General features: G+C 27.1%; 1 protein-coding gene across 3 annotated transcripts in view; it reads right to left on the bottom strand.

The window, feature by feature from the left end:
- Window positions 1–1,230: 1,230 nt before the first annotated feature.
- LOC119602578 (putative uncharacterized protein DDB_G0282133) overlaps window positions 1,231–14,240 on the bottom strand; it is a 326,929-nt gene continuing 313,919 nt past the window's right edge. For all 3 annotated transcript variants that reach the window (XM_037954179.1, XM_037954171.1, XM_037954186.1), the window contains 3 exons: window positions 5,080–5,238; window positions 3,064–3,347; window positions 1,231–2,859 (listed from right to left, as the gene is read on the bottom strand). In XM_037954179.1, the coding sequence (XP_037810107.1) occupies window positions 2,113–2,859; window positions 3,064–3,347; window positions 5,080–5,238 (1,190 nt within the window). In that variant the 3' untranslated portion in view covers window positions 1,231–2,112. The remainder of the gene's footprint in view (window positions 2,860–3,063; window positions 3,348–5,079; window positions 5,239–14,240) is intronic.

Below are 14,240 nucleotides of genomic sequence, written 5' to 3' on the forward strand. Positions count from 1 at the left end.
ATAGGTGTAGTTGAAAGACTGACTTGTTTAAATTTATGAAATTGTTTTACAACCTTCAATCAAATTACTAATATGACGTTTGGCATGATATTACAAAGAAAATCAAATACCCTCTAGAATTGTATATAAATTGGGCAGTAAAAGTGTTATTTTTTGCAATAATTAAGATTACAAAAATACAAGAAATAATTTCTGCTTAAAATGTATAAGTATTATATTGTATTTAAATAACAACAAGAGAATAGAAATATAAATAAATAGCTGAAGGCAGTTTTTGTTTAAGATATGTTGAACAAAAGTATCAATTGTGTAGATTAAAAAAAATGTATAATATTTAAGGATTATTTTACGTTTTTTTTACAATTAGGAGGTATATAAAATCAGGCTTTGTTTTTTTTATTTTATATATTTATTATTTATTTTAATTTAATTTAAAAAGTACATTTTGGAAATAAACAAGAAAACTTGTAAAATGAATATAAATACTTACAAAATGTAAAGTTAAGTATTGAAAATTGATGAAGAATTAAAAAAAAAAGGATATGACCTAAGGATATGTTGATAGGTATGTTTTTGTATATATGTATATGTATGTATACTTATTTGTATTTTTTTTGTATATACATAGTATTTATTTATATAAATATTTATAATATTTAATATTACAATATATTTTTGTTCACAACTTAGAGATATGTTATTACAACAAACATATAAAGAGAGAAAGTTATTCTTACATATTTAAGTACAAATACTTATACTTACATATTTACTTAAACTAAGAATTTATTTATATGTATATATGTTTGTATGTACTTATGTATATGTTGTTTTGCTTTTAAGCAATTTGTTTTTGTATCTTTAATCCTTTTTGCTTGGGAGGGGAGTTTAATATAGTTTATTTTTTTTTTTTTTTTGTAATTCTGGCTATTTGTACAAATTGAAAACAATTTGGTATTGTTCTCCTTTTTTAAATATTTTATTTATTATTTGTTTTTGTTCATTTATTTTATAAACCATAATAATAAAATTTATTTATTTACTATTTCTTTTCTTAGGGGATTTTCAATTATCTTACTAACATTCAACTAATTTATATAGACTATATAATATTTAACATATGTATGTATTAATGTTTCGGAACTAAAAATCAAATAAAAAAATTCTCATTATATTCACATTATTTTATATAGTTACACATTTTTGGTTTTTTATATAATTTTATTTTTATATTTGTTTATAATTTTAGTTCGTTTTTCAATTTTCGGTTTTATAATTTAAGTTAGATTTCAATAAACTTTATATATTCATTTCATGTCATATCTGTTTGTGTAATTGTGTATGGAACTTAGGTGTAAATGAAACAAATTTAAACCCAGTAGGATTTTTTTGGTTGGTAATGAGGAAGATTATGTGTAAATTATTCAAATTCAGTAATTATCTGACCACAATAATGATTATGGTTTTTGGACATATAATCGGATCGTTCATTTCCAGCATGGCCTTCATGGCACAGTGGCAATTTTTTACCTACTTCTGGAAGCTCGAAGGCGTTATAGTAATTTTGATAAGTTTAAGTTGAATGAATTGATAGCATGAAGACCTCCTGTGTGGCCTATATATTGTCGTGAATCCTTAAATAATTTGAAAATTTTTAAAAATCTTTTTTATGATATAAAATCGTTTGGATATTATCAACAAACGGATTAAGCCTACGGATAAGTAAAATTTCCAACTGGGTTTAATTTTTTGTTTCGTTTTATTCAAAAATGTTCATAAATATTTATTTTAGTATTAAATAAGTACATTTTAAGCATCGTTTCCTTTTGTATTTGTGTATTTTACTTTTTGTTCATAATTAAAAAACTACCATTTTAATAGGAATATTAAGTTTCCTTTACATAAAAATGCATTCAACTAATGTATTTTTTATATATTTTTATATTGTATTTATTTTGCTCTTTTTTTAAGAGTTTCCTTTTTAGTTCATATATAATTTTCTTTTTAATTATTTAGTTTATTGCAGTCTTTTCTTAAAAATTTGTTTTATATACAACTATGATAAAGTATTTTTTTGTTAATAATAGTTATGTTAAAACTCTAAATTTATATTTAAACACAACTTTCAGGACCCGGTAGGGTATCTGTTATAATATGATTACGATTAGCGGTAGATTTTTGTGTCATCGATAGATTTGTGGAAGCTGAAGGTGTTAGAGTCGATGTGGGTACAGTGGCTGAGCCATTATTAACACCTATTATAGAACCTAAACCTAAACCTTTGGGTAAGGTCATATGACCCATAGAGCTGGCTGTTGTGGCCGAGGATGACGAGGGATTTGTTGAAACACCTCCCGCACCACAACCGGAACCAACCATGGCATTCGTTAACATCCCCGTTGCTGATTTACTTAGATTATAGTCAATTAAACTGCTGGCAGTGAGGTAATCGGCAATTGATAGTTTCTCAGAGCCTAAAGTATGATGGGTTGATGGCAATTGATGTTGTTGTAATGCCGCACTTGAATGTGGCAATGTATGATGATTTGTATAGTGGCCATTGGTTAAATTGTTTTGCATTACCGATGATGCTGTTGCTGTGTTGGTGAGTGAATTATTGCCAGCACTACCACCAGAACTTAATGTACTATTACTGCCACCATAATTCATACTTAAGGGTAGGGGATCATAGCGTGATATATCATGACGATTAAGAGCATCGTATAATAGTGGAGGTGTTTGATATGGTTTTCTAGAATCTTGACCCAGCTTAAGGGTACTCGATTGTGAGGGAGGGCTATTGAGTTGCTGTTGCAGAGGATCGGAACTGTTGTCAGTGTAGTTCAACGAAGGTGAATCCTATAAACATGAAAAAAACAATATTTATTGAATATGTAAATTTATGCAAATATATATTTGTTTTTCTACAGAAAGTTCCTTTTTTCAGTATTCTTTTTTTTCCAAATTTATATTTTCCTAAACCACCAGAGGATACTTTTTGTGCATAACATGTTTTATGTTAACGTTATGGATTAAAAAATGCACAAAAATTTCAAAACTTACATAGTTTCCTGTTGATGAATTATTACCCGCACCACCCACAGCACCATTAGTATTGGCATAATTTGTTGCTTTTGAGCCCACGCCACCATTGCTGGTATTTGTATCTATGAATATACCACTTGGACGATTTCCTAATGGCGATGACGTTGCACTACCAGTTGCATTTTTTTGAGCGCTCAATATATCCGGTTGCTTTTCGATGCCTTGTTTTAGAGTATACGCCACAACTAAACGTTGATGACCGGGTCCAGTCTCTAGAGGGGCTGTAACGGTAACATCCATGCCTGAAAGTTGTTTTTTTATTAAAGTAAATATTCAATAAAATGCATGCAAATATTGAAAGGTAGAAATGTTGTTTAGATTTTTTATAGAAATAAAAAGTTATAGAAATAAATATGTCAATAGTGATGTTGATATCTTTAAAAAAATCGTAGACTTAATAATAATGCGAATAAACTATCTTGTTATTCCAAAAGACGTGACTAAGTAAATATATATTAAAAATAATCTTTGTGATTTCGTTTAATGCATATTAAAGATTGTGAATTGTGAATAAATTGACAGATCAATAAATCAGACAAGTATGAAATTGTAATCGGACCAGGCCAGGACAATATAAGTCCCTACACCTGTTATGAGAATAAAATGTGATTTTCATTTCATAATAAAGCATTTAAGTTGTATTGTACCTTGCCTCCGATATACTAAAGTGTTGGAACACTAAGTTTCTGACAGAGGTTTTATATGGTGGCTTGGGCGAAATATGGATCGATCCTCATAAATTGTGGACATTTAAGCAGGCATGGGAGGTAATGATTACACAGAGTAATTCACTACATGGTAAATTGCAATTACTTGTAATGTGTAATTGAGAAATAACCAATTACAATTATTTGTAATTGTAATTGAAGTTTTTCCAATTACAATTACTTGTAATGTGTAATTGACCAATAACCAACTACAATTGCTTGTAACTGCAATTAAAGTTTTACCAATTACAATTACTTGTAATTGCAATTGATGTTTTCAATTAAAATTACTTGTAATTGTAATTTAAGTATTACTAATTACGAAATTACATGTAATTATAAGGAACAAAATTTACAATTACAATTAATTGTAACTGGAAATTATTCAATTACAATTAAAAGTAATTGTAATTGGCAATACTTCAATTACAATTACAAGTAATTGTAATTGGCGAAACTTCAATTACAATTACAAATAATTGTAATTGGATAAACTTCAATTACAACTACAAGTAATTGTAAATGGCGAATCTTCAATTACAATTACTTCAAATGTAATTGTAATTGAAAATATAGTCATTACCCCCCATGCCTGCATTTAAGTCTGAAAGGGGCTTTGTATGAGAGCTATGGTCAATGAGACCCGATCATTGCAAAATAGAATAAAACTTAGTTTGACGAGATACGAGTATTTTAAACATACATAATTATGAGCTCAAAAGCTCTATTTGGAGGTTCAGTTGTATAGGGGCTAGGTGAAATAATTGACCGATGTTAATCATTTTCAGTAGGCTCCCTATTACAATAGAAGATCATGTACCATATTTCATTAAATTATCTTCAAAATTGCAACCTGTTGTTTGATTTTATTGGTTATTTGGACGACAGTCGACTCAGAAAATTATTCTAAGCTGATTGGTATACTTAAAGATAGGGTATAGGATCAATATTTTATGCGTTACAAATACCAGCACAAACCTAATATACACTCTCCACTTTCATTAATGAAAATACATTTAGCACAAATTCATATATTTAATTAATATTTCCAAGAGATATCAATTATTGTATTCAGTAACCGATTACAAATATTTATATATCACTTTAAAAAAGTATTTATTTTAGAATATATAATAGAAGTTTTGAAATATGGGTAGAAACGTACAAATATATGAATTCGTGTATGTATGTGCGTAAATTTTTGATGGAAATAGAAAAATTCACATACAGACATACATATATTTACAATACAATGAATGATACATACCTAAATGTTTGTCCTTGTCATCACACATATTACGACCACCCTGACAACGCCTCTTTCGTACAGCCACTACAACAACAAATAGTACAGCTATGCCTACAGTAAATAGTGTACCAGTTAAAAGAGCAGCAATAGGTAAAATGGACAAACCCATACGACCATCTGAAAATGAAAGGAGATGAACAAATATTAAATAAATTTTTTTTTTGAAAACATACAAAAAGGGAAATTAAATACAATTTAAGCTTAAATGAAAACAGGGAAAAGTTGTTTCCACTTTTTTACTATACTTTTTATATTTTTACTATTTATGCTAAACACATACTTAAATACACTTTTCTAAACCATAAAAAATAATATTTACTTTTAAATCTCCTCTTTGGTGCACAATAAAGTTATGAAAATGGTTAAAACATTTAAAAACAGATTTTTTATAAACTTTTTTTTTTATTTTAAAACACTATGACTAGGGTTTGTTAAGCGTTAGCAACAAATTGGATTATATTTTGGAGATGTATGGGAATAGCGCAGAGAGTAAAAAAAGGGAAAGTTATAGACCCGCACACAAAGGAATGTGTTTGTCGTTATGTTGGTGTGGTAAGTCGGTTTGTCTGCTTTTGTTAAGTATCAACAGTTTCCCTTTTTTACAAAAAATATAACGTTACGTTTCGTTTTCAGTTTCATTGTGTTGCTAAATTGTCCTTTAATAATTTGTTTTATTGTTTGTTTAAGTTAAAATAAAATATAATAGAGACAAAAATAGAGGGTGAGAAAAAAACAAGAAAAAATATTTTACCCAAAAATGCTATTAAGATTTAATGTGGCATATGGTTTTTTATTTAATTTTACTTTTTGCCTTTTGCTAAAAGTAGTTGGTTGTCTATCTAATGTGTTAGTTGGAACTGTTTGTTTGTTGTATTTGTAATTTGTCCCTGACTTTTGTAATATAATAATGATATTTACTCTCTCCTCTCCTTTTCAAATATATACAAACCCACTCACACACACTTAAATACGGATAAATGGTAGAAACTTCTATAGAAGGTTTTTTGACGGTGATGAATTGTATATTTTTAATCCTTAACTATTTGTAAGTCCTAACTTATATTTATACAGATATCTACATTTTTCAAGACTGTGACGAGTTAAACCGTTACAGCTCATTATGACTTTATGCGAGAGTTATACAATTTTCCCATATGGGCAATTTCTTGTCAAGTGACCCAACTTTTAAAATCGATGACCTCCCATGTGGTTATTGAGGTTTGTTTTGCAAATGAATGTAACTTTTCACCTATTGGTCCTACCAAAAATTGTCCAAAGGAGTTCAGATAGCTATTTCTATTTCTCAAAATAGACGTTTTCGTTTTTTTTTTTTAATTTATAAAATTTAAAAATATGTCTGCAATCAATGAAAAAATAGCTATCTGAACTCCTTTGGACAGTTTTTGCTAGGACCAATAGGTGAAAAGTTACACTCAATTGAATAAAACCGTGTATGACCAAAATATCCAACTTTGACCCTCTCTACGTAAGGCAGTTCTTGAACGATAGAGCTGAAAATTTGTCTCTGTCCTACTATCCAATAGTACTAACCTTGGGGCAAACGGCCTTTCTAACATTTTTAAAATTTTACAGGAGAAGCAAAAAACTATTTAAATTGAAAAGTTTGTAAAAATGGATATATTGGACTTTTTACCTTTAATATTTAAATGTTTTTGTAGATAGGTCCTTTCGTTTTTTGGTCTTGTGTGGACATTTATTTGGATGCAATACATTATAATCAACAATAAAATCGATTTCGAATTTTTGGTTAGTTAGGGCCGTTTGCGTTTCAGGTGATATATTAACTGATTATAGTCCATATATTATATCTAAAAACATACCCATCATTTATACGTACATGTATACAAACATGTACATATGTATGTATGTTGCTATAAACTAATGTCTTAATACTTTATAATATTTGTTAATAGTAACTATAAGACATTTTGGTTTCTCATTTGCTCTAGCATGTATGTATCTTAAATATTTTGTTTCCTTTCCTGTTGGGGTAAAACTCACGTACCAGTAAATATTTAACCATACTTAAAAACAATTCAGAGACATAAAACATATATACTTCATTAATCATAATTATAGGATTGTGTAAGTAATTAATCAAAAATATTTAAGGAATTCTGCTAAATAAGTAGAAATACTAGAGAAAAACATATTTAAGATTTTGTAATTATTGTACAAATATCTTAAGAAACACACATCTGTTATTAGCACTCAAGTTAGTTAGTCCCAAAATGACAGAAAGGAAAAGTCAATGGAAATTTTATATTTATGGTTGTTTTGTTCCTATTTATGGTTTGTTTGTCTGCTTCACAAAATTTGTTAATGAACATATATGTATGTATATCTGGGCTTTTGCATCCATATGTAAGACAAATAACTAATAAAATAAGAAGAATGATATTTTTAAAGATAAGCTGTATACTTTCTCTCGATGTTTGCTTTTTATAGTTATAATAGTTTGTTTAAAATCATTAAGGTTTTAAACAAATAAGAACGTAATAAAATTTTTTATTTTTCTCGTGTTCAGTATGAATTGATTGAGAGGTATTTCTACATGAGATCTTTAAAAACGCATTTCCTAAGGAAGGAATGTTGGGTTCGGTTATAACTTTTATAAAATTTTTGTAAATTTCACATATTAAATATCATATAATTTTGCCGAAATGGTTTTTCAGTTTAATTATATAATATTAAAAATTTATTTTTTCCGAAAATTTTTTAAAAATTCTGATACGCAATTGAAATCACCTCTTGGAGAAGCTTTCAAAATTTAATTTTTTACCTTAAAAAACTTTTAAAATTACCTTTTGATGCTTAGATCCATGATAAAAATTTTGAAAAAGTTTAACTTAAAATGAGATCTATTCACCATAGACACAGATCCACCCTAATGTATTAACATACGTATATCTAGTTATTTAAATATTATATACTATTAAACACATTAAGATAGCATCTTTTCCCTTAAGTGTTATCTAACTTACGGGATACAAAAATTACATAAAATTATCTTAAGTTTTTTAACTTTTTTGTATTAATTTTCAAAAAATTTTCCCATTCTCATTTATATTTATTTTAAGAACTCACAATCTTTACAAAAATATCAAACGCATCCATAAAATTTGCTTTATCATTTTATAGACCTTTAATACAGTCTTATATCATCATCTCCACCTCTTAAGATAAGTCACAAATTTCTTGGGCTCCTATCACTTTCTCGTTGTCTGTATTTAATAGGTAACACTTGTTTTTAAAAGTATCTATCAAATATATCAACATTTTATGCAATTCTGCGAAAAATTATGGAAATAATCATCATATGCCATCAATAAGTTTGTCATTCATCGTTTCTTCTTCTTGTTGTTGTTTTTCTTGTATCATTATTATTAGTATTTGATATTATTTTATGTACTTTCATTTTATTAAATGATACTAGTAAGTAAGTGTTTTTACGACCAAAGTATGTTTTTTATAGATGATAAGATGCTTTGCTGTTTTTATATTGGAAAATAAAAGTTATCAATAAGTCAAACAATATTAAGATAAAGAAAAAACTCAAATAAAATTATATTGAAAGTGGGGAGGGAGAAGACAGGCAAAGAAGTTTGTAAGTCTTAAAAGTTATTACAAGGACACTGAGTAAGGGGAATATAAATGAGGGAAAAGTTTAATGTGTATGCAACTTAAAGATATTTTTTTATAAGTTTTAAAGATGCTTTAAAACACAATACTAATTTCTGATTAAAAAAATTCCATTTTTCATGAGAGTAAATTTTCTAGAACTTTTCTACGTATATCATGTGTAAGAAATGAGATGCGCTAAATCTTCAACCATCAAATTTCTGGTTTTAGCTGTATAAGTGAAAAAGTAAATTTATTGACCTCTTTTAATTTTTCTTAACCGGATGCAAAGAATTTGAAAATCGATTGTTTAAACAGTTTGCGAATTATAAAATATATGTATGTACATATGAAGAGCTTATTGAGGTAACTCAGCATGCCGCAAAATAAAAATATTGAGAAAAACAATTTTAAAGTTTTTTAAATGGTCTAAGCTTTCTTTTGAGTAAAAAACATACAACTAAAACGTTCATTTTGAACATATAGGGGAAAATTAAGTGCCAAATATTGAAAAAAAATTATTCTTGAGTTTGAGTTCAAGGAAATTGTATAAGCTTTTGTTTAAGCAAAAAACGAAAAGAATGAAGAAATAGCTATTTGAACTCCTTTGGACAATTTTTGCTAGGACCAATAGGTGAAAAGTTACAGTCATTTGAATAAAACCCTGTATGACCAAAATGTCCAACTTTGACCCCCTCTTATTCGGGCAGTTCTTGACCGATAGAGCTAAAAATTTTAGTCTGACCTAGTACTTACTATTTGGTGCAAATTCCGTCAAAATCTATTCTTTGAGTTGGGTCAATTGACATGAAATTGCCCATGTATACATATTTATTAGAATCTTCATATGTATATATGTACATGGTTGTATGTTTGTTAGCATCTTATAATCTTAAGTCGATTTAACACTCCCACTTGTGTGATATAAATGAAAAAGTAGTAACGAGTCATAAGTTGATATGATGGAAAGAAAAAAATATCAGGTAGATAATATTGAATAACATACATACATGTATGAATACTTCTATGTAAATACAGGGGTTAGGAGCTTTTCTCTTTATACTTTTCTTGCGATTTGGTTTAAAAAAATATTACAATATTTCATTTATATTTTGTACTGGTACATTATTCGTTATATTCCTTGTTATAAATATACATATGTATGTATGTAGTAAGGAATTGTATTTGAAAGAATAACAATGGATTTACTTAAATATCGTTAACTACATATACAATGTATCGTTTGAATTTGTTTAAAATGCAGTGATAGAGAATATATAGTGTAGGTATAGTAATATGTTGGGAAAATGAAAAGAAACGATATTGTGTTTTAATAATGATTTTATGATACTTAATCAAAATACTGATACGATTTTTTTGATATAGAATACATATGAAATATTTTTAAAATTTTTTATAAAAAGGTAGTTGTTTTATTTTGTCTTTCACTGTATATAATGCAAAGTATAAACAAAGTGAACACTATACTGCACTACTGTACATTCTTATATACATACATACTGTATAAAGATTTAACGTAAACAAAAAAAAAAAAAAAATGTGGTTGTAGAAATGCCAAAAGAGTATATGAAATATATTGGAGGTACAAGTATTCAGTTGTATCCTTTTTTCCACATGATCCCTATACATTTGAGGAAATATTAAAGTATGTTTAAACACCACTTGATATGTTGCTAACATTATACATAAGAGTACATTCGTTCAAACAACCATACAAATTTACAGACGTGCTATAAATGATAACTTCAAATTTATTCCTTAAAATACCTGTATAATAGGGTGTCTTGTGAACTACTTTTCAGTAGGTATACCTCTCAAACGATGTGTATTAATGGACTGAATATAAGGAAAATAAAATAAATTGTTTTGGAATCTTGTTTTTAGTACAATATGCTCAAAAAAACTTCTTAAATCTTTTCGAAATGGGTATCAAACTTTTGGTATCTTGAAGCTTAACGCGGAAAATATAATTTAAACTATTTTATAGTATTTCTGGTCCGTTAAATGACTTTTAGTGCATTATAAGGGACATATGTATAAATTCTTATTTTGACACCTTTTTCGATGAAAATTATTTTGGTGTTCAGTACATTAATACGCATCGATTGATTAAAAATGCTGTTCATCGGGACACTCTACTGTACATGGGTAAACATTTATGTTAGGAAAAAAAACTCACAAAAAAATTTAAAAAATACGCCGTCTTTTGGGGATCCTATTGTACAGATAAAATTGTTTTAATGTATTTTTAGAGATCGTTTATATTTCGTTACATTCTTGTGTATGTGTGTCTGTGTGTTTTAAAATACATTATCCAAAGTAAACACAACATGTTAAGAAATAAAGTATGTAAACATGATGTTCATATTCACTTACATATATATGTAAGTATTTATTTCCATGTATGTATATGTATGTTTCATACATGAAAGTATATTTGTTTAAGATATTTACGTGCATAATATACATCTCATAGGAATCTATGTCAGTTTAGTATAACAAGATATTTCCTTCCAAAAAAATAAAAGAACAAGTAGAAACAAAATGTACAAAAATATACAAAATTGATTGTATTTGCATTTATTTTAAATTTCATGTAATATAATAAGAAAATAAATCTTTGTATTTGTTTTTATTTTATTTTCTTGCTTTCAATTCTTCTTACTGTCGTAGCTTATCTATCAGTAGATTATTGTAATGTATAAATATATAAAAATTTTTTTGTTACAAAAAAAAAATTTAAACAAATGTATAAATATTTCAAATTGTTATCTAATTTTGTAAATAAAACACCTTTGAAACATTTGTTGTAATATTTTAGGAAATATTTACAAAGAAAATAATATGAGAAATTATTTCTGCTAGTAAGAATGTATCAAAAAACAAAATAGATTATAATGTATTTTGCAAAGTATAAATAAACTTTACTAGGAACTACAGAACGTATAATTAATTTTCGTACATTACACATATGTATACGTGATGGTGGAACAGTGTTTAATACATTAGGCATTTTTGAAAATTCACGTTTATTTTTAAAAAATAATAAATAATTATTATTGCTATCATTTTTTATTTATTTACTTTTTTGTTAATTTAATTTTTTTAGAGTCTATAAAATATGTACATACAACTTTTACTATAACAGGTAACAGTTTTATATTCAGCTATAACGAAACTATTAAAGCACAGGTTGTGGAAGGTGCTTATATATTTGGACTTAAGTCTTAGAAGCTTAGTGGGGATTGTGTCAATTATAAACCAGTAACTAATTATTTTTTCTTTAAATTTTGTCTTAATTGGATAATTTTTGAACGATTAATAAGAACACTAAGAACCTTAAATGATGGATAAGGACTAATCCTTAATTTGTGTTGTAATTCACCGCTATGCTTGTATTTTTAAAAAAGTCATGAGTCCTAAAGTGATTTTCCTGGATAGAACGGTCAATTATTTGATAGGTAAAATTGCTTATTACATGACTAGTTTATATCTAATTTTATATGAGTTATAAGCGTAAAATTCATTTTCTTGCTCAACTCGTGTAGACGCTATTGTGTTTCAAAAGACGGTCATGGTTAGATTGTCTTTGAATTTAATAAGTACCAACTCGGAATGTACATTAACACATATAGATATAGGATATAAGAGCAACATTTCAATGTGTTACAAACAGAATGACAAAATCAAAATTCCCCCATCTTTTGTGATGGTGGGTTATAAAAGAATTATATTTATATAAAAACAAGTAAGAATTTATAGTCGGGCATGGCCGACCATATGACACCCTACACCAGTAATTACGTTAAAAAGTTTGATTACTTTTTAATAATAAAGCATTTAATTTCATTTTTATTTTAGTTCAGAAATATTTTAACAATTTATTGACAAAAAAAGGGATTTTCCTATCCTTATAAATTTTGGTAGAGTGATTTACGTCTGTATGAAAGTTATATTTACGCAGAATATCATCGTGATATTAGTGTTTATAAGTTAATTTTTACCATAAAGTCTGTTTCTGAAGCGGACTTTGTATGGGGGATAGGGTCAAATGAGACCCGATAATTACGAAAATCAGTAGTATCATTTAGACTTATATAAAACTAAGTTTTGCCGATTTTTGGAGTGATACAAGAACATTTAACATATTTTTGAGTTCAAAAATCTATTCGGGGGATACGGTCGTATGGGGGCTATACGAAATAATGGACCGATTATAACCTTGGGTCAAAAGAAGAGTATGTTCCAAATTTCATCTAATTATCCTGAAAATTGCGAACTGTGGAGTATGTACAAGGTTTACAGGGACACACAGATGGACAGACAGACAGACAGACAGACAGACAGACAGACAGACAGACTGACTGACAGACATTGCTAAATCGACTCAGAAAGTGATTCTGAGTGATTTGGTATACTTTAAGTTAGATGTAGGACCAATATTTTTGGGTGTTACAAACACTAGCACAAACGCAATACCCTTCCTCTTATAATGGTGTAGAATATACAAAATTTGATTTGTATTTATTAATTTTCTTATTCAGATTACAAATTTAATATAAATTCGTACAAATATAAAAAACTTTAGATTTTTTCCCATTAGTAAAATATTTTATTTTTTTTTTTAACTATTTATTGATTTAATACTAAAACATAACCTCGGGTAAAAGTTAAAAATTTATTTTATTAAATAATATATATATATAACTATATTCAGATCTATTGCAAATTTTTTGTAACATTTATACAAACAGACTCATATTTTAATATTATTGATTTATATATTGTACTATGTATATAAATGAGAAATTCAACAGATGATTTTTACATTCATAAATAAATACATAGATGCCGGATATTTAATAAAAAATATATTTTTTTTTGCCTACAGGCAATTAAAGGATCATAATCCAAATCAAAATAAATATTAAAAATAAAATAAAAACAGCTTAAAACTATTTAACCATAATAAAAACCTAAATAAAAACTGACATCAGACAATTATTAATACACCCCAAACATTTTATTTTTTCCTGTGTTCTCAAAGCTCAATATTTTCATCAACTGTAAACAATACTCTAAATGATAATAAAGATAATCATAATATAACCATATATTTCCTATTAAATATTCCTTGGTGACAAATAAATAAACAGATAAAGTAAAAGTATCTATATAACTGCCTCTATATTATTACATACATACATATTACAAAGTAATGGTAACTATAAACCTATTAAAAGTATCAATAGATATGGGTGTATATAACAGCTGAACAGCAGAATAAGAGGCATAAACATAAATATTTACAATACTCGCACTATATACAAACTTACAATTGTAAGTATAAAAACAAATACAATGTAAGAATAGTAAGTAAAATACATACTTTAGATACATATCTATACACACATACAAATACTTTAGTTGTGAAAATTTCGTTGTATGGCTGGCTT

The sequence above is a fragment of the Lucilia sericata genome, unplaced genomic scaffold (genome assembly GCF_015586225.1).
Source record: "Lucilia sericata isolate MDLA Ls3-8-SP2 unplaced genomic scaffold, ASM1558622v1 Contig000007F_arrow, whole genome shotgun sequence".
Taxonomy (NCBI): Eukaryota; Metazoa; Arthropoda; class Insecta; order Diptera; family Calliphoridae; genus Lucilia; species Lucilia sericata.